Source organism: Balearica regulorum, chromosome 4 (genome assembly GCF_011004875.1).
Source record: "Balearica regulorum gibbericeps isolate bBalReg1 chromosome 4, bBalReg1.pri, whole genome shotgun sequence".
Lineage (NCBI taxonomy): Eukaryota > Metazoa > Chordata > Aves > Gruiformes > Gruidae > Balearica > Balearica regulorum.
In genome coordinates this window covers 70,906,515-70,928,821 of record NC_046187.1, presented here as the reverse complement: position 1 = coordinate 70,928,821, position 22,307 = coordinate 70,906,515, and the positions used below count along the sequence as shown (strand labels likewise).

The window sequence follows — 22,307 nt, the reverse complement described above, 5'->3', positions numbered from 1 at the left end:
CAAATTTCTGTGCCAGAAGTTACCATTTTGTTGTTAAAGTTTCTTGTAAATTTACCTCTTCAACTGTCCAAGGTTTAATTTCTAATTATTGCTGGTATTTTTATACATGCTGCTGTAGGATAAATGGTGGCATCCAGCATATATTGTATAGCATGTATTACATTGACTAGTCTGAAGCTGCTCAGTGAATTTTTTGCATTATGGCAAAAAAACCCCTTTCCTTAAAACAGTAAACTAAATCAAATACAGTAATTCAAGACTTTTATCCAATTATTCAAAATAACAGTTACTAATGAGGTAGAAAAGAAGAACAAGCCTGTTTTTCACACACTAAATCACAGTTTCTAAAAGGAAAGGAATAGAAATTAGAAAGATCTTCCTCAAAACATAACTGGGTGCAAGCTGTAAGATTAAGTTTCCACCCTGCAGGAAACTGGTATTTCAGAATTATGCTTCTGTGTGAATCATGAGAAGCTAAATATCTTGACTTCATCAGAATGGAATTTTCCACTGCCTCTTTCTTGCAAATTTCATTGAATTACTATTTTTTAAACAGAAAAAAAAAATCCTAAAAATGCTTAATCAGATCCAGTGTAGAGCAATGCCAGTACTAATTGCATGAAAATAAAGAATATGTATCTTGTGGCAGAAAGGGAAAACTGAAAGACATGCATGTGTGTTACATTACTGAGTGCACAAAAATATTTAAATTCCATTTTGAAAGAAGGAAATTCAAAACAATATCAGCATCCTATCACTATTCTTTTAACCCTATTGTTAGAAGGTGATATAACCCTTTAGAGAAATTTTTAACTTCTAGGTCTCTTCTCTCATCATTTAAAATAATCCTTGATAACAAAGATTAGTTACAAATGTATACTGATGATTTTTTTTAATGTAGTTCTTGCCTCCTTTTGAAGTTAAAAGACCTATATACTAAAATTCTAGAGGTATTTCAAAGATATATATGTAAATTTATAAAAATATTTTTTAAATGCTACATCCCTTTCTATAATTCAGTTCCACACACACACTGCAGTAGCCAGCACCTGCCAAAACATCGTGTATTTATAAAATTATTTATTTACCTGTTCAGTGATATGACCACACCTTGCCAGCTGCCCTTAAATGCTATTAACGTCTCCAAACGGGGTGGGAAAGAGGTGTTATGCTTCCAAGCTCTGGCCATAAAGGCAATCTGGGTCAGTCCCACTATTACAGCAGGATGCTTACTGGCCGTGCACTGCAGAGGTGCTCGGCCTCTTCCCGTATACCACCATGGTCACACCGACACCGGTGCTGCTGTACCAGTGTGACACTGGTGGCCTCTGGGAGCCAGGAGGAGCTGCCAAACTGGGAGGAAGTCCCCTTTTCATCATGCATACATTTAAGCAGACCTGGAGTCAAAAATGACATGGCCACCAAAAAGCCCCCACAGAGGAGCCCTTCTTCTGGTGTTCCCCTGTGCGTGATGGGTGGCTGGAAGCAGCACACCTCCTTGCTGACGTCCAGCTGCCTCATCAAGGAAGCCAATGTGAAGCCCTCTGGCAGCACGACTTGAGACTACACGATGTCAGAAATTACAAACGTCAAACTGGATCTCTCCCCGACATGCTCTGAAGACAAAGACAGCAGGGGAAGTATACTACAACCTCCCCATCCACTCCTTTTACATTGTGGTAGCTTCAAAAGACAGATCTCACACAGCGAAGGAAGGCGGCGTGAGAGTACCTCTGACAGGAGCTTTGTAAGAAGGTGTTCTAGCTTCGGCTCAGATTTCCATCCCAGCCACCTGAACGGCTCCATTCCCTTGGTTGTTCCTCGCCTCCTGAAGGCTGAATCTGCAGTGCTTCGCTGCTGCGGGGGGGATGCCCACCCATCACAGAGGTCTTCCAGTCTGTCTGCAGGCATCACCACAGAGACATAGAGTCTTTTCTCATTTTGATGGCTGCTTTCGTAACAGTTAAAGACATCTCTGGCTTGTTTTTGAATTGCAGTGCAATACTAGAGTGACGGACACAAAGAAATGGCACTGGCTTGGCAGACTCCGCTCGACAACTGGTTCTCAGGACTTCAAAACAGACTGCAATATTGTTTTGGAGTGCTTCCCTTTAGCTGCTAAACTGAGGCATGAAAAGGAGAAAAACTGTATAAACACTATGAAAAATGATAGCAGGAAGAGCTTCTATTAGCCAGTGATTTTGAGAGAGTTTTATTTTCAGGCACTTAGCTTAAGACAGTTTTCTCTTCTTTTCTGTCTTTAGGAAAATAAAGATGTTCCTTCATATATGTGGGTGGCCCAAGACCGGAACATCATTTTGTTACAGGAGATGAAGATGTCAACAGCTGCAAATTTTTCTGTCTTTATTATTATTATTATTTTTGATCTAAAAAAAATTTATGAATGGAAGAAACAAACCCAAAGCTTCTTTGGTTTAATGCATGCTCACAATTTGTAATGTATCTTCTGATACTTCTTGTATGTATTCTTGAATTTTTTCTGTAATATGAATGTAGAAGAAATTGCACATATGACATAAGCAGACCTTTCTCTTGGCTCTTTATGCTTGAAATGTTGTTAGATAGCTTTCCATGCTTTGACTTGTTGGGAAGATTCATTGCTGGCAGACCGATGAGGTCTGGACAGTCGACAGGTCAGAACATTTATTAATGTGATTGCTTTGCTCAGAAAAAGTTTGGCTCCATGCTCGAGAAGATCCCCTCTGAAATGAACGTGGAGACTAGGAAATTAATTATTAAGGAGGATGTTACAAAAACATACATCAATACTGTTCAATATGTGGTTGGAAGGTAATTGAAAAAAATTATGTAGACTCTGACTTAAAAGGAGAGGGAGTCTCATGAACACACACTGTAATTCCTGACAGCACCGTCTGGCTGCTGAACCTGTCACGCTCCAAAGCAGCACTGGGAAAAGGCCAAGCCCAGTCTGTAAGGCAGGGTTTAAGCATGAGGAAGACTGCTAGGGAACTTTGGATGGTTTTCACTTCTTTCCTATGTTACTTATACTTCAGCTGTAGGAGGGCACGTTTCACCAAAGCATTTCAATCCCTCTTCCTATTCAGAAAGTATTTAATATGCTCCTAACTTTGTGTTCCATTAAACTCTGCACATGAGCATCTTCCAGAGATGTGCATGAGAGAGCTGATCACTGTGTTCATTTTCATGAATCAATTACAGAGCTGTCTACAGCTGCTTATATTTCATCACCACTTACAATCCTTTTAACCATATTATAGTTGTGGGGTGGGTTGTGTTGGATTTTTTTTTTTTTAACAGAACTATCTGGTATTAAACACACATTTCTTGATTGACATAAATATTGAAGAAGATTTATGTAATCCAGTCCAGGATACCAGTTCAATCTAATACTTTCTCGCCCACATAAATGTAGAACTGAATCTGTATTATCTCAAATAAAAACGGAAGGGTGATACTAATTTTGGTTCCATTGTTATTTGGCTGTTTTTTACCAATTTCTTCTCTTTCTTTTTCTTTCTTTCTTTCTTTTGTCTCTCTCTCTCATTCTCTCTCATTCTCTCTCATTCTTTCTTTGATTATTTATTTATTTATTTATCACTGATACAGATGTCTGAAATCTAATCTAAACTCAAATGGATTTTTGAGAACCACCCAGGAAATTCTGGCAGTCTTTTCCATCTCCAAGGAACCGAAAACTGAAGATTCTATCTTACAAAAAAATAAAGTAGTTCTAGAAGACTGAGGCATAACTTTTCCCAAGAGCCTCATAGTTGCTTCAATGTACTTTAATACATCCCATCTATACAGGCTGTTGCATGTGAACTAGGACAAGTCTGATCTTAACTTTCTCTCTGCTGGGCACTTTGTGGATGAGGTAGAGAGACAAAGGAAAGTTACTCTTGCTCTATCATACTGATTTCACATTAGTGGTATAGTAGTATAGAATACTAGTTTTTCAAACTCTCTCAAACTTAACACATCTTTACTATCTTCCCAGAAAGTCATCTTTCCCCAGTCTTGACTGCCATCTGCTATTTCAACATGAGACTCAGGAAAGAAGTGGATTTTGTGCACAGTCATTCTGTTTTGCATTTCAGCTGGCTTGAGTTTACTAGGATTACTTGAAAAAATTCTAAATAGCCCTGTGAGAATCTAGGAAATACTTATAGGACGCATCTTTCTAAGTGTGCAAGACATTATGTGCATAAAAAGAGCAGCTAATAGCCAGCAATTTGGCATATTGTTCTGATTTTATTAGCTTTACCACTGTTTTCACAGGATGATGGCTTTGAAAAAACGACCACTGAAAAAAATGGCAATATCTGTTACTGGAAATAATGTCTGGAGGTGTATCTCTTGCTCACTTATCTTTGGCATATTTAGGATTCAGGGTTTCTTTAACTGATCAAGCCTGGGCAAGGAACACATCCAAGTGCATGTAGTACATTCACTCCCATATAATTACTTTCTGTTAATGCTATGAAATTGTTTTCTTTCATTTTTACACAGTCTCCAGACCTGCAGACATTCAAGCACATGAATAACAGACTCCTAACTTCAATCAGATTACAACTGGGAATAAGGTATTTAGGCATGTGCAGCATCTGGCTGTAGAATTAAGATCATCTCTTGGGTCTTCTTAGGCAATTATAGTATGAGATATGTGCATATGGACTATAGGATTCGTGCAATGTGGGCTTCTTCACCTAAGTTTTTAGAAATCAAAGGGCAATCCAGACAGCTAATCCAGCAGGTTCTGCAGTAAGTACATCAGCTCCAAACAATCACCCTGTTCACACACTGCGGCATTTAGATGAGGAAATACTGAGTTCATTAACCAGTTCAAGCCGGAAGGAAGTGTGAGCCTATATGTTTCATCAAAATTAAGGATATGTTTTTGGATCATCCTTAAAAAACATAACATCTGATGTCTGAGAGAGAACAGCATCTTGCAAGATCACTATTCACCTGGCTTTACCCAACTATCTGGAAAAGTTTGTGATTTCTTTGGTGTCTACAAGTTTCATTAACAAGTTCATAGACTCAAAACAGTGCATGATATTAACAACCTTTGTGTAATATGTTGCAGTTTAACCTAAAATCCTCACGAATTATCTCATGTATTTTTCTATGTCATAGAATGTGTGTATTTCGAGCAGTAAAAGTAGTTTTCAGGATTTTGCTGAAATAGATTAAAAATGTATTTACTTAACAGATTAAAAAACTGTTCAAATTATATTAACATTTGAACATCATAAAGACTGGCCATTTGGACTCCTTGGAACAGATTTTACTTTCCAAGCATTTTTCTTGATTTGATAGGCCTACTCATGGTGCAAAATATTTCAAAGGAGGAATGTGGTAAAGATTTAACACTTTTAATATGTATGTTTTCAAATGATAACTTCTGAATATTTACTTGGGAAAATATGTTATTATTGATACTGATCTGCCTATGAGCAGCCCACCCTACAAAACACATTACTTACTTATTCAGATGCAGATTTTTTTCCAAATTCCTAATGGTTTTCTTTTTCTGTCCAAAAATCAATGCTAATATCACATAATGGATTTAAAAGAAAATAAAATTGTGAGCTGTAGAAGAAGAGTTAATGAACTGAACTTAATGTGCTAAAATAATGTAAAAAGAGGAAAGAAAAGAGTTTTCTGAAAGTTGTTTTTAGTATATAGTCACTAATGTGTTAAGACATGTACCAAAATACATTAAAGGATCAGGAATATTTTCCTGCAGGTACTTAGAACCTAATAAATAATGAATGTGATGATTAACTACATGGGCAGAAGTACACAGCATTACCAAGAAAAAAACTACGTAAAACCTGGCCTTTGAATGGGTGTGCACCATGGTTTTTAATATATAAAAACACTTGAACATACTCAGTTGTGTGTGCAGACAAAACAAAAGAAGTAAGCGCACTTGAATTAACTTTGTATTTTCAAATGAAAGATTTAAATATTGCCAAGAGCAGTGAGGGCATCTGGAGTCGGGTGGAAGGGCAGCAGAGACAGGTGTGCAGAGCACCGTGACGCCGTTCAGTGCTGCTTGAGCAGCCACAGAGGTTTGTGCAGGTCTAGAGAGCTGAAGTAAGACCACCACCATGGCTTGTCCCTGCCCGGTGGTGACCCCCCTCGAGCCTCGGGCTGCCTGTGTTGGGCATGAGGGTCAAAAAGTTCCAGCGGGTCATATGGGTCGTACATGTCTTCCATCGACCGGCGGAGGAGCTTGTTGGGCCAAGCCTCAACAGGTCGTAATACAAAGTCGACTCGCCCAGCTCGTTTCATCTTGGTAGGAAGAGTGACCCTCTTCATCACCCGGCTATATCCTGCTGCTTGGGCGCTGATTATGTACGTCCCCGGAGGAAGGAGTCGCCAGTAGTCTCCATCAGCAGCTTAGGAAAGGTAAAGGGACAACAAAACTGAGCTTAGATTTTAGTTTTGCATCCTTTATAGTTACGTACTCACATACACATGTATGCACAAGCATTTATGGGGCAGGTTTTCAAAGGATCTCGGAGTCGGGGCAGCTCAGAATTTGAAAAAAATTCAGATGCAAACAGTTGAACAACAAAAAGAGGCACCACCTGTGAAATTCTGGCCTTTGGGAGCTGATGGAGTAAAAATCACCTACAAAATGTGAGTAACTGCTGTGCCTGTATCACAGGGAAGGGAAGATTCCCTTCATGCTGCTTTCCCAGGGGTACAAGGAATAACTCCAAAGAAATCAAATGAAAGTGAAAGCAGAATCCAGGCTGCAATATATATATAATGTCTAAGGAGCTAAGAAATCCCTGCTTTTATTGTATTACATTCAATTACTTTGCAGACATTATAGCACGTAAGACTATGGAGTCGGAGCTGCAGCTGGTATAAATTGCCATTAGTGTAAAACGGGTGTAAATTTCCTCCAGCTGAAGGTTAGAGCCTGCAGGCAAAAGCAGGCAGTTTTAAAACAGAATATTTATTCTGCATTTTATGTTTCCTTTATTTTGAATGATAAGTTTCTCAACTCAGTTAATATTGCATTAATGCTATTTTCTCATGTAATTCCTCGGTCTTTTTTTACCATTGAAATTAAAAGACATTTTAACCATATGACATCCTTAACCCCACCTAACTCAAGAACAAATACTCCTTTTCCTTCAAATGTAAACATATTTTTTATTTAATTCTTAATTCTTTAGAGGTTCACTGCCAATGGAAAGCCATTGTCTGTGAAGAAGTTGGAAAAAGACCCTAATTCATGCCAGAGTATCCCACCAGCCTCAAGAATCTGCACCATCTCCACTATTGTATCCCCTTTAATGATAGTTTTTTTTGAAAGCTGGAAAGCATCCACTACATTATAAACCATTCTGGCTTTCCAAATTGATTCAACAACTATCATTAGAGCAAAATGTTACCATTCATGTCTTCTATTTTGCACTCCTATGGCCTACCCTGTTCTCACTGAAATCAATAATAAAATGAGAGCATTGATTTCAGTGAGAGCCTAAAAGCTCAGAACTTTATGACTGTGAAAATTAACAGTTGCATATGTCTCAGTACATGTTTACCAGCTGGCGACAGGTATAAAGTGAACATAATTCAACGTTCTAGGGGTTTTTTTTGTATTTGATATAACTATTGACCAAAAATTGCATCTATTTATGCATGAACAAAAAAAGGTTATAGGCCCTTCAGTCACTGCAGTTATTTCAGTTGTTAAAGTCAGTGTGGATCCTACTTTAACATCTACACCTCATGCTCACAATATTTCAACTAACTTATTCTGTCAAGGCTCCGCACCTCCACATGCTGAGTTGCAGTCCCTGAGCAGGACAATTGCCATATTCCCCCAAACATGAAACATAAAGGTGGATTTCTGAATCTCATTGAAGACACATTGGCTTAGATGGACAGCAGACAGTTCTAGGTGAAAGTTTTAAGAGCAAGGACTGCGTTATCCCAGAGACACAATAGACGCAACAGCCAGTTTAACATGTCTTCTTTTTTGTTATTCTAGAAACAAACTCACAGCTGAGTCTTCACTTCTCCACTAAGGTGCTATTTCTATCAAATACGACAAGACTTTGGCAGGTCAAGCTCTCAGTGCTTTCACCCTGCCCCAAGAAAAAACTCAAACAAAAAAATATTACCTGTGGTGACATCATGCTGGATGCCCCTGACTGAAATGCGAGCATTTTTTATTGGGTTGCCAAACTTATCAGACACAATTCCCTTTATCCCCCGATGAACCTGGCAAAGCAAAGTTAGATGGGAATCATTTGTTACAGTACCACCTCATCATCTTCTACAAGGAAAGCCCTGTAGCGAGGAAACAACTTTCAAGAGGTTCAATCCACTACAGAGGCTCTCGGGCGCTAACGCCCCTCCACATCACATCCTCTATTTTGGGAGCTCCAAAGTGACTGAGGGAAAGGGAAAACTGAACACGAGCTTTTCTGGGCTAGGTACGTGGCTCTGCATTGAGCAACCCGTCTCTGCACAGATTGCTGGCACCTCGTGATCTGAGCACAGCATTTAAGGACTGTTTCTGAATGTCTGCCATAGACCCAGAACCACAAATAAATGAAAAGTTAAGGCTTTAGAAAACAACTTGAAGCTCTGTCCACAATGAGAAGGCGTCACTGGTGCTGAGTGAACTTAATTCAGCAGGAAGCAGCACTAAAAGATGTGTGAAATAAATCAGAATCAAGCAGAATTATTAGCTTTCAGACAGTACCACTTATCAAAGAATACACTGCCATCCTGGCAGTAGAATCAATTAATGCAGGCTGTATAAAGAAACCAGGTCTTTAGTATTAGTAGAAATACAGTTTTCATTTTCTTTCACCACATCTAAAAGGATCCCAAACTGCTTAGAGATAAAGAACCAAAACTGAACAACTGTCCTGTGATAGACACACTGTTACTAATGGAAAGTAGAGCAGAAGCATAAGAATAAAATAAGAATGAGATGGATACTTCTACATTAGTGTTGTCTAATGTACAATCTTTAACACAATATTTGTTAACAATTCTCAAATACACTGATGCACATTAATCAATATATAATACTTAATAGAATTATTGATTTGTTAATATCCTTATTTAATACCAGTGAATAGGAATAGGTGAGGGAATTCTTTAGCTACTTGGGACTCATCATCACTCTGCTGCCTACACTTCACTGCATATCAGAATGTCATGATAGCAGAGTGCAGAATATTCTTTTTCCCTTCTCTACAAGCACAGAACCCAGCTGCTTGAGCTGATGAGAAACGTGCTTGGTGACAAACTAAAGAGCAATGTGAATTCTGTCATACAAGGAGGTGCGCAAGCAGCTCACTATATTTGAGGTTCAATAAAACAAAACAAACAAACCAGGAAAAAATCCAAGTATTTAACATTAAACCTCTTAAGGTTCTTTTTGTGCAACCTTCTGAAATGAAAACATTCTCTATTGGAAATTCTATATGACCTTTTAAAATGAAAGGTAATGCCATTTCAATTTTTCCCCAGAGCTGCTATGATCAGCTCGAGCTGTTCTTCACTTCAGTCTTCTTTCTCTTCCTCTCATTTTTCCCTCCCCATTATCCTTTGTCATAAAAGAAGAATAGAAATAAAGAACAAAGTATCAAAACAATGAAAAAAATATATTTGCTTTTCTGTTGGAATATAGAGATGTTCAAAAATAAATGTTAAAATATCCAACTTTACAGTAATTCTTAATACAAAGCTGGGAAAAAAAGGTCTAGTTTAGTGACAGCAGTTATTTATTTAAGGTGATGCTGTGTTGTCACTGGTCTTGTTAAAAAGCTGTTCCGTACTGAGTGGAGCTATTCACTGGAGGGTTTAGGAACAACTCAGTATAAGGACTTGAAAACTGTCCCTTAAGAACTATTATGATGAAGCACTGCAATTTGCTTTTCAGCATGGGCTTGAGGATTTATCATATGGATAGTGGATAAATCTGGTCAGGAGAATCATCTCAGACCCAAATTTAATTTACAGTATAGACATACTCAAAGTACTATGACCTCATCCAACTTCAATAATAATTTTGCAATTACAACATGACAGGGTAAAAATGACAAAATTGAAATTTCTTTAACAATGTTGATTTGTTTTGCTTTAGTAAATATACTATGTTTGGGTTTGCCTCAAGTCCATGCCACATAAGTTTGGGAGAGTGTTTTGATACCACTTCTGAACGGGGAAGAGAGATCAGTGTTTATGAAAATGAATTCTATTTCTCTGTGTTAAGCCAAGTAGATTTGTACACACACCAAACAGCCTGGTATATATCAGAATAAGAAAACTTTGAATTGGTTATGGCAGACTTAATCCTTATTGGTAGTAATTCAGTAATCCTTATCTACAAAGTTGTTTTGCTTACTGTCCTGCATTTACTCAAAAAGCTTTTCCATCATAGACTTCTACAGTATCTCACACTATAAAAATCTTTGCATCTTGAAGACTTCAACTGCAATATATATGGATTTAACCCAGCTCCATTTGGATTCACTAAAACTCATTTTCATCAGACAGCTGTAAAATGAAATGAGTTTGGTGGTCTGTACTGTAGACTTTATTGAATGATAATACTTACCACAAGTAGCAAGAGGTTGCTTAGAAAGGCCATAAAAACACTCCTAACAATTTTAAATTACTGCGTACTCTATCAAAATAAGGCATGACAGAAAGCTAATCTACTAATGGCTGAGAGAAAGATGAGCAACTTCTGTTTCTGTGTTCACTTACTTATTGTCAGTGAGGTATTTGTTTTTGCTGAGCTTAAACTTATTATTAAAAATGACATTTAAATGGCATGTTGTAATGCTCACAGACATGCAGTTGTTCCTTTAGAAGATCAGGCTTCAGATCTTTTTAAACTACTTTGATCGGGAAATCAAGCTGAAAAGTGTGGAAATAGCATTTCTAGAAAGATACTTAGAACCCCTCCATTTCATCTGAATCTAAATCTCCTGCTGCCATGCAGTAGGGTTTGAGCCACAAACATGGAATATAGGAAGGAAACCATTCCAAGAAGCTCTCTGAAAAGCAGATATTGTTGTTTTATTCTTCAAGGGAAAGGCCCACCTTAAAGATCTGTTCCAACCTAAATGATTCTATGATTCATATTTTTCTGAATATGTGGGTTTTCTCTAGCATTACATTTTGGACAGTTGATTTATAATGCTGCACAAAGTATTTACAGACAATTCCCTTTTTCACTGTTTTCAAGGCCTTTACTGTCCTCAATCTCCATCCTTCCTGCAAGACAGGCGAAGTATTATCTGTGGGTCCTGCTAGACAAACTGAGGCACCGGGGCCCCTGGTGGAGGGTGACGATTGATTAGGTGCTGTCTCAATAACTAACTGGGGAAACAGTAAAGAAACAAATATTGACAAAGAACGAAGAAGAAAAACCATAAGCACAAAGGTCTGTAAAAGCAGAGCCTTACCATTTCCATGTAATTCAGAAGGGCATCTCTGTTTTCATGCCAGATTGTAAACAGTTCTTCCTCCAAAGGAAACTTTTCACATCCTACCTCCACGGTAACTTCAAAGCAATTCGTGTGAAGGTAATTAAAATCTGCCATACCTATAAGGTTTAAAAAGAACAAGGAGAGATCATGAACAAGCTGTGTAACCTTTAACTGGAGCTTTGTTGTTGCAGTCAGCTGAATGTGACCCTTGTGGGTGTGGATTAATATATCGTAAAGAACATGCATGGCCAATATATAAAAAGTATTCAACAACTTCAGAATGCTACAACTCATTTCAACTATGAATTAACTAATGACAGTGAGACTTCTCACAGGTGAAAATCATAATTTTGAATTATTATTCACCTGACTAAGAAGTAGTGATAGAGAGATAAGGATTGGTTAATCATGGTAGTTGGATAATCAGCTGTATCAGAGGTGATTGCCAAGGGTCACTGGCAAAGAGATGACCTTTTGCCATTAGTATGTTCAAAACTGTTTCTGTACAAAAGACATTGGATATAATTTTCAGAAGAATGTAAGCCTGAGATATTTAAACCTAATTTTCACCCATGCCCTAAAGCTCTCTAAATGCCTAATTTCAACATAATTATTTAGGGGTCCAGCTGAGTCCTATTTGAAAACACAACTGAAGCACTGCTGAAAATCTTATGAACACTGATATTTCACCCATGCCAGTATTTCAGGAATACTGAAGAAAACTATTTTGGGGAAATCAAATTAACAATCTAAGCCCAAATGAATGGGATGTTTGTCTCTGTTGTAGTTTTTCCTGAAAAAGGTTTCATTTAAACTGCACTTGCATACTCTGCAAGATGGATTCAAATTCATGCTGCTAAGGAATGAGAGTAGAGCGTTAAACGTTTCAGATTTTCATTTATTTCCACATTTCAGATTTTAAAACTAGAATGATATTATATGCAATAAGAAATTTGACCCCTGTATAACTTGTTAACTTTTCTTAGGTCATTTCAAGGCTGAATACATTACATCGTGTCCAAATAGAAATGTTACCAACATACATTTTGCTGCTTAAATCCCTTCCAAGTTAGTTTTTGCAGTTTTGCAGTTTTGACCTAAAGCAATCTGAAATGAATAAAATTATTTCTTTCAAACCCTTGTGTCTCATAAAGGTCATATAGAGGTTTTACCTCACTTGATATGATGGTAAAGTGGTTTTACCTCCAGTGAAGCTGTACCACTCAGCACCATTTATAATACCTCCGCGTTTTACAAAATTTCCACCGCAACGAAGTTCAGATCGGTCTGAGATGACTGGATGTGCATCTGCGTAGGCTTTAGCCAGCATTTTAAACATCTGTAACAAAAGGGTTTGAAATAAATTTGCTTTTACAATCCATAAAGACCATTGCTGCTAGCAACCGTTGCTATTGCAAGCCCAGACAATGAGGCACCCCGCATCCTCAAGGCTGATGGAGGGGTTGAACCTCCATGGAAGGATATTCTGCCAGGAAGTTTTCACTTGTTTTCTTCTCCAAGGTCCTTCTCTGCAATCCAATATATTTAGCCAGAGATAACATTAAATACCAGTGGATTTTGTGATAATTGGCTTCAACTTATAACCTGGAGTAGGAGTAGAGGGCTTGTTTGGTTGTACTTCAAGTCCCAGGTTTTAAAGCTGAAATTAGCTCTCCCCACTATGTTTTAGCTCTTGCTATTTTTACCTTTTCAAAAATACCTACACCAGCCTCAGCCCAACCAGATCTTTGCATTGGCCACTGCTGTTTAAAATAGACAGTGTCAATTTACTTTGCACTTATCACTCACACAGGACAACCTGCCAGTTTGATCTCAATGACAGTTGCCTCTTTGTGGGGCAGAAACCATTCCTAAAAAGCGAAAGATAGGATGTGGTGATGGAGGATGTCACCACTGATTTCCTAAGAGTGTTGATACTGATGAAGAGCAGAGGAGTCACCACTCAGAGAGGAAAAGTGACAGGTACATGTAGTGAAGACAGAAGAAACAGCAGTAATCTGCAGAAACCATTTCTTCAAATCAGGTTCCTGCCATTTTTCTCCAATGTTTATTCCAAATTTGTAGAGAAATCCCCCCTTCTCCTTTTTGTCTATTTGAACCTCATGTACAAAAGCTATAATTTCAGATTTCAACACTGAAATGACAGCAATTATGAGGTGCTACTAGATCCTACTACTCAGCATCATGAGTTTCTTACATATTGCTGAAGACAACATGTGCAAGAATTTGGGTGGTTAAATCCTATTTTTAGCAGTGATCCTAAAACTTTATCCTTTATGTTGTCAACAAGAATAAAGACCAAAATGATCAAGCACACAACTTAAAATCTAATATTTATGAATGTTTCTAATAATCACAAATCTGAGCCAATTATGGAATCAGGTAAGTGACCGAGGAGAGGTGGAAAGAGAATGATATGCGTCAAGACAATTTACCAAAATACTTCTGATGACCAGACACTAGAAATCCTGATTTAGCATAAAATGTGTTTGCATTTTCCTTGAGTTTCTATGTGTCTAACTATTGCTCAGCCCAGATAATTAAGTCTCCTTCAAAGTTCTGTTGGAAAGAAGAACTTTTACTGCCAACAGTTTGGGGCCAGGCCCGATATCTTTAATTTCTACAGGAATTTGGGTCCCAGTTCTGAACCTTCTGTGGAAGATATTTGCTAAAAGTTTAGAAGGTGCCTATGTGACTCAGGAGTGTTCCTCACCTTTCCCAAAGACATCTGCAGATGTTTCATTTCCAATGACCAAGTCTTTCTTCTCTTGTTTCATACTAAGAGGCATAAGGCTTTTGCCTGGCCACTGGTGCAAGTGCACGAAGATGGGTGGTAGTGGGAAGAGAAAGTAAGAAATCCCAAATCAAGTGAACATGATTTTTTTAAAAAAGTTAAACTTTTTTAAAAAAAGTTAAAATGTGCTCAGATAACAATACATTTATAATCACTTAGCAGCTAAGGTATGACTAGTCATGGACCTCCAAAAACTGTAGACATTAAGGTGTAATACAGAGGAACAAAAAGGGAAAAAATCATGGAGGAATCCTTGTGACTTTGGAAGCATGATGCTTCATTTGGTAAATGAGGTCAGTGCTGTTACCTTGGCCAGCACTTTTACCCCACTGACTGTCACAGGATGGGATTTTCAGGGGGAGGGAAGGGAGTGTTTCCATTCACCAAAGAGAGTGAACTTGACTTGGTGTACACCTTTCTGCTCTCGTGAACACTGTCATCAGTGCAGCTTCTTGTGTAACACAAAGCAACAAGAGCCTCCTAAAACATCCATCTCCACAAAAGCCAAAAAATGGGAAAGTTCAGTTAGGTGAGCTGAACCAGATGCAAGAACATGAGTGTAAGGACGTGGTCCAGCTTTGAGACTCCTTGGTCCCAGCAGTACCAGCCCAGGCTGCGATGCAGGCTAAAGAGGCTTGAAATCTGCCGCAGCTGCAAAGAGGATCCTCATGCTACCACACATACACCATGAGGGACGCAGGGCGGTGGCAGCACCCAGATACATTTTCAAACAGGGCAACCTGACTTGAATGTACTTCACAGAATTTGACATTTTAGTTTCTGGCCATTATATCTGCACTGCAGCGTTTCACCCTGGGCTGCAGCCAGGGGTGCAAACTTGCCTCGTTTCCCCTTGCGCAGCAAATTTGACAGGTCAGCGGTCAGAACAAGGGTTACAGCTAATGTATGGCAGCTAAACCAAGCTGCAATATTTCAGGATGAAGGTTCCCTGGCAGCAGCAGCTGCAGATGACATTACTTAAATGCAGGTCACTTCACAGGTACAGGTTTTATAACTTTCTGAGTAAAATTTAAAGCGATACTGGTAGTGTTGTTAAGGTTCCTGTGCTGACTCATTTGAAAAATTGGTTTTAATTGAGGACACCCCCAGCCCTCCCCTGTATGTTTTAAACTTCCAGGTTTGTAGCTATCTTCCAGGCTTTGCAGCCACTGACTATGCAGCAGCCACCGGTGTGAGGTCCTGTGGCTCACACTGTCGCAAACCAGGGATGCCGTTAGGGCTTGCCCAGCTGTGCACGGCATTGGGATGCAGCACTTTGCGTGTGTGACTGCACCGCTTCGCTCAAAGCTCATGTGCTGGCCCTGACTGGAGAGGACGGAGGGACTGCTGTCCTTCCATCCCACAGGTGATAAGGCACACATGGCCATATTTATCCACCATCTACATGTAAATCAGGATGCCCCTAGCCCAGGCAATATGATATAAGTGCACAGCACCAAGAGCTTCTGTAGCTTTCGTTACCACCCGCCAGACATTTCTTACATGGGCTTTTTCCTGTAGTGCCTGGTCTATTTTACTGCTAAATCATCATCACACACACATAGTCAGTAGGTATCGTACAGCTCAGAAAAAAATGGATTGATATAGAAAATATTTAATAGTCATAAATATTTAAATACTAAATGGGTGCTGGTGAGAACTGTCACTTTAGAAGAAGTCAGCCCAGAGATATGCTCAAAGATAACGGATGCTTCAAGTAAAAAATCAACTTCTGACTGTTTTCAACTGCTGTTCATTGTATAAAGAATCATTTTTTCTTAAGAGACCAGGGACATTTTTAACATATGCTAGAAGGCTGAAAAACTAGCTGTGCTCCTAGTGGGCATGTCAGCAATGAATACTAGATTGAGGAAACCAAAGGGAAATAGGAAAGATGGCAAAAAATTTCACAGAAGATTTACAGTGAGTCCCAAATGGGGAACTTTCCAGGGACAGAGAGGCAAAAAAACATTCCCGTTCATCTGACCTGGAATAAATGTTACAAGGCTGCCACCATATGGCAGCCAGCCGTTTTTTGGTTGATTTTTTTTTTTTTTTTTCTTCCTAGAGATTTCAACAGAAAATACTGCTGGTCAGGCTTCTTCCTTTACTTCTGGAAATCAGTGGTAAAAGTATCACAGCCTTCACCCTTTAAATAGTAAAATCCTGGCCTTTTCTAACTGTGCCTTGTGTAATCGTGTTTGGTCTCACAAAACATGGCTAAATCTTTACAGATCAAGCTGATATCGTGTGTAAATGATCCTATATTTTAAAGCACATTAAATAAGTGTATAAATAATATTATATATATGTATATATACATGCATTATATATATAAACATGTGATTTATTACATCTTTTGTACATACATGCATACATATACACACATGCATACAATCAAATAAATATAAGTTTGTTACTTGTTAAAAGAAAAAAGTTTCCACTGTGCCACACATGGAAACCATACTGATATGCTCACCCTACAAAACCAATATTACCTTCTCATCAGGTGTAGGGGAGAACATTTTTTCTTCCATAGGATGCCTTGAATAGTCATAAGGATAGGTCACAACCAGTTCACCCCCATGGAGACTGGCAGAGAGCACAAACGGGATAGACCTCAACCACTTCATGACCGCTTTCGTCTCAGGAGCCACCTGAAATCCAAGAGAACAAAAGCTGTGAGTAGTCATTCAGCTCCAAAGGGATTTGGTCCTGGGCAGGATGAAGCCCAGCGGAGAAGAGAGTGTTTTGAAAAGCAGAATGATGAGGGTCTTTGGCTCTTCCATCCTCAAGTTAATGATAGAAAAACATCAGTTTGCTCCAGGGAACAGATGAGACATACTGTTCGCTGTGGAAAAACTGTGAAAAGAAAGAGAAAGTCTGACAGAAGAGTAACTTTTTTATTACAGTGACATTTTCAGCAGTTCAAAGTGATGAAGACAGCATTTTAGAGTTGAAAAATTGTAGCGTTGTACCACTATTTGCAAACCAGACTCCTTATCTAATTTCATTTATGAATCAGCAGGATTGACTTTGGGTGGATAAACTGGAATAGGGACGAGTTTGTAATAGTCAGCACTTGTTGGAAACACATCGTCTCATTTGCTATCCTTTGGTTCGGGCTCATCTGTAAATAAATGAAAACTAATGTATATAAAGCACAGCAATGTCTGCAGTTTACCTGCAGTCAGCTGCTGCAGATAAGTCACAAAATTTGTCTTTCTGATAGCCATGCCCAGTGACAGCGGCCGAGGGAGTGGGCACCGGACTCCCGAAGATGCTCAGGCATCCACCTTCCCTCAGCATGCCGGAGGCTCCTTCATCCCCTCTTTCTGAGGAGTAGTTTACGGACTTGCTCGGGTGTTAGTTAATTCTTAGGGGTAACAGTGTCATCTGGTGGCCGGTCCCTGCAAGCCCAGCCACACGCCGGTGCCCGTGGAGGAGATGAGGCTCCCAACCCTTGCAGCTGCTGAAATTACCAGGGGAAAAGGGGGTGAGGGCAGAAGCTCCTAATCCGGACTCTGCTTTGCACAAGTGCAGATATGCAGGTTTTAAAAAACGAGCAAGATCTGTTATGATGGTCTTAGTCCAGCATCTATACAGGGCTGCTAACATTCCATATCGCCCTTTACCTTGATTCCATCAGATATTAGGAAATCAGCCAGCCAGGACTGTGGAGTGGCTAGTAACTAGTACCAGTGAATCAAGTCAGCAATGTTCAGGAAAGAAAACCCAGACCAACCAACCAATCAACCAAAAATAAAACAAACAAACAAACAAACCCAAATAAAGACCTATACATTAGGGTTGCAACAGTAGTAATTCCTGTTTTCTTTGGATCAGTCCCTGTTCTGCTCCACAGGTAAACGATGGCTTCGGTGAAGCAGTGGGTAGCACCAACTTTGGCGTGCAGCAGAAACACCACTGTGAAGCAAATTTGCACCATGGATGTATTACAGCTTCCCCAGCAATGAGGTAGAAAGCAAAGCATCTCGGGGAAAAGGCATGTCTAAATACAGTTTTATCTGGAATGATTGAAGAAGATATCACCCTGCCCATTCCTGACCTAGGCAGGAGGCTACCTCCCTTCCAATGCGGTAGTTATTAACTGAGTCCTCCTAGTTTTCAAGTTTTCTTAAAATGCCATTCTGTAGTTGTTGAGCTGAACTAGTGCCTCCAGCCACTGCAGCTGTGCTATTTGAAAAGGCTGTACCTTGTACTTGGGAAGAAATAGGAACCGTAGGGTTCCCACTGCTGTAAGGTGAATCATTAAATCAGTGGTTTGTGGCTAGCACATGGACACCAGGCAGATTGTGCCACATGTTCTCAGGCAAAACAAACCAGGTCCATTTTATCTATCAACCCAGGGGTGGCCTCTGAATCTCCGTGTTGCAAACCTTTTTGTTCAGTACGCAAGCCTTTCAACCTCAGTGTTGTACAGAAGCAACTTAAATATAAGACGATATACGTAACAAGTAAAGTCTGACCAACTCAGGAACACACAGAATGCATGTTGCACATCAGAAAGCGAACCAAGGGGTTTTGTGTATATATAGGGACAATTACACACAGAATTTCTAGGAAGGGCATGACCTGGAAAACATTTCTAAAAAGGCACATAAAGGGGACTCAAAAAAAAAAGGACAAATGCTCTGCACTTTTTGCAGTCTCACACACCCACTCATACAGAGGTGAGAGTGCCCTAGGATGGTCTGATAATGATCTTCATGCTGAGGAAATTTGGGACTGAACCAGCCACTCTCACCTGAACCCTGAAAGCACTTTGTTCATCCTTTGAGCCCATCTCTTCTGAAGAACAGAAGACCCCAGGCAGCTTGTAAGGGCTGTGAGTGGCACTGCCTGCCCCACGGGCCCCTGCTTGGGGGTTCACAGGGTGGCTGAGGAGCTGGCAACAAGCCTGCATCCTCCAAGCCCCGCAGCACCAGCAGTCCCCAGGAGGCTGCTGCCCCAAACTCTCTGCAGCTCCCGGCGCTGCCTGCAGCTGCCCCAGCTGCTGCTGCCCAGGCAGAGAGGGCATGCCTGATGCCAGAATCAGCCCCGCTTTCAAACAGGAGTCTCAGGCCTCAACAAGAAGAATTTTAACTTGCTTCTGCAATTCAGTGGGCAAGGGTGAAATGCACGGTTTTCCTCAGAGAGCTCTTAAATTCAGTCCTTCCCCCGATTAGCCGACTTGCTCACTAGATACCTGCACAACCCGCAGGACACCGCTGTGTCACAGAGCCAATGTCTTATTGAAGCGAATGTTGTGGAAAATCAGAAGTTTCAATGTCACTATTTTTATCCTAATAGCATTTCAGTGACATCATTTACAGTGATTAAGGCTTTGAAATGTGCACATCCTGGTTCAGCTCCACCGGATGATATCAGATGCTATCTGTGTCATTCTGGCCTTTGACTATTCATAGACTTTTCCTTTAATGTGGGTTTGTGGGTTTTGATTTTTTTTTTTTTCACCAGGGCTCTTGCTTTTAAGTCAGAGGAGATCAATTTTAAAGTATCCATCTTACAAGAACAATTTGGGGCACAATTAGAAAACAGCTAAATTATTTCTGCATAAGTACAGGGAATGGCCACTACCCTTTTTAAACCTGAATCTCATTTCTGTTAATTATACTGCAATTAGTCACTGTCTCCATGGCTTTCAAAGATTTCTTTTTTCCCTTTTAGAAGCAACCAGACTCATTTTCCTAAAGACTATGCCAACCTCCACTAGCACAGACTTCCAAATTCTGTTTGACTCAAGCCAATTTAACTGACTTCATTTCAGATGAAGCCTGAAGTCTCTCAGTCTAAGCTCTCAGACCACTTATTAAAATAATTCATAATAGTGGGGAACAAAACGTGCTGTACAGCAAGGGTTACGGGGAGACAGGAGCTCTCCTGAGTTTATGGGATTGGCTGGGAGCTCACTCTCCATTTTCTGATCTTTATACAATGCCCTGCAATACTCAGATAATTACTTTAATAAGGCAGGTAATAAACACTATTAAGTAAATGAAAGCTGAGAGGCTGGTGTTGAAACATCCAATCTAATGTTTTTGCATGCACAAAGCTGAGTACTGTAAGAGCCACGGGTTCATCTGCCTGACAAAATTGAAGCTCATTACGGGAGAGCTGATTTGGCTGTCCTGTGATACCACCAGCGGAGGAAAGGGACTCGAGGCTGTGAGGCTGCTTACTGCCAGGTTTCTGAACCACGTGAAACAGCAGTCATCAAGGAGATTTTGTGGTGCCATGCAGGTCACAGGCAAATTGTTTCCCTCCTTTGTTCTGCAAAGCATATAGATTTGGAGCCACTTTGGTGTTGTTTAGGTCAGGACCTACTTTGAGGTCAGGAGGACATCTAGAGCTTCCCTGAAGTTTGGTGCTCTGAGGAATGAATCATTGGACCATCACCTTATTTCAATTTCTTCTTAAAAACCAATAAAATGTATGCAGCAGAAGGGATGTGTTTATAACCCTGGGTCTGCACCCACTGAGGCAGAGCTCAGACAGAGGGTGATGGTGTGCCAAGGCTTTCTGTTCCCTTGTCGTGGTGACAGAGACTCCAGAGTGACCAGCACGCTGCAGCTGGGGCAGAGCTGACCACAGGAGTGGGGGTAACTGTGGGAGAAATGTTAGGCTGTCTCCATCCAGCCCTCTATAAACTGCTGTGATATCATACAGCATCTAAGAAAGCTAACTACGTGGTTGTAAAAATGACTTCTGCAAGTGGCTTCCTACCACTGACCATCCCAAAGACCAGGGCAGAAGCAGGACTCAGAAGAGGGAGCAGGGAGTTTAGAGCCAGAAAATTCAGAGAGTTATGGGGACTCTGGGCTGCACACTGTGAGACAAGCTCACAGCTTGCACCAGGCACTGGCACAAAGAGGGGTCAAAGCCACATTTGTCCTGCCTCAGTGGTGCTTGGGTCTTCAACCCTGGACCTCTGGATGCAGAGAGAGAGTGAGTACATGGCTGAAGGGAGATCTCCATCCTTTCCTTCATACCTCAAAGTCTGCTGTGCAGCCACTACATCCAGTCCAAAAGGGCAAAAGCAGCTTTCCTGGACACCTCCTCAGAAAACCAAAGGTGTTTTCAATGACTTTTTTAGGCATGCCAGGCACTCCTCTAGCCTGTCCGCACATACCTCAGGGGACAATGCGGCCCATGAAAGAAGTCTCAGGAGACTGGGACCCTCACTACTGATTCTGCAAAGGGCCATGCAAAGAAAGGACCCTGTCTGGTAAGTGAGAAGTTGCAGACACAATTTGACTCAACAGCCATATCTTCATGGACAGGCTGGTGACAGTGCTTGGTGGCTGAGCTATACAACCTCGGCAAGAACTGAAGTAAGTAAGTGGCTGCGAGTTCATGTTCCCAAGACAGGGAACATCTCCCTGTAACATCTCCCCCAGGAAAGCACATACATTGATGTGGGTCAAAAAGCTTGGCAGGTAACAGACCTGCAATTGCATGGAACAGCCAACCTTGACCAGGTTGAGAGCAAGACAACACTTGCTCTCAAATCAGGAACCCAGTGAGAAGCTATGACCAAGATGGGCTCAAGATGGGCTCTGCAAGAGGGTCTGAAATAGCACAGTGACTCCCACTAAGTTAGAAATATATATATGTTCGTAATGACTGTTATTTTGTTATATATTTTTGATTTAGCATATTCTTCTGAGTAAACTTTATGTTACAAAAGCTGGCATGTTCCTGGTAACTGAATAATCTTGTTTTGCCCTATGGGAATGGGATGACAGATACTGAACTAAAGTGAGCCATCTTCAGAGAATTGCTGTGAAACAAAGGCATCCTCAGCCAAAGTCCCAGCTTTAGAGGATGAGGAAGAGGGTTTCCTAAAAAGAGAACAGGGGTGGCTTCAAGCCTCAGTCCTACACGGGAAAGCAAACCCACTGGGACACCAGGTAAGACTCCATATACGTCGAGCTCAGAGCTCACAGCTCAGGTCCTCTCTGCAAACAATGTGG

The 22,307-nt window shown here is 40.4% G+C and overlaps 1 protein-coding gene across 2 annotated transcripts in view; it reads right to left on the bottom strand.

Annotated features, from left to right (window-relative positions):
- Positions 1-5,849: 5,849 nt before the first annotated feature.
- Positions 5,850-22,307, bottom strand: part of CPZ (carboxypeptidase Z) — a 36,994-nt gene continuing 20,536 nt past the window's right edge. For both annotated transcript variants that reach the window (XM_075752588.1, XM_075752587.1), the window contains 5 exons: positions 16,809-16,967; positions 12,699-12,834; positions 11,472-11,611; positions 8,160-8,259; positions 5,850-6,413 (listed from right to left, as the gene is read on the bottom strand). In XM_075752588.1, the coding sequence (XP_075608703.1) occupies positions 6,058-6,413; positions 8,160-8,259; positions 11,472-11,611; positions 12,699-12,834; positions 16,809-16,967 (891 nt within the window). In that variant the 3' untranslated portion in view covers positions 5,850-6,057. The remainder of the gene's footprint in view (positions 6,414-8,159; positions 8,260-11,471; positions 11,612-12,698; positions 12,835-16,808; positions 16,968-22,307) is intronic.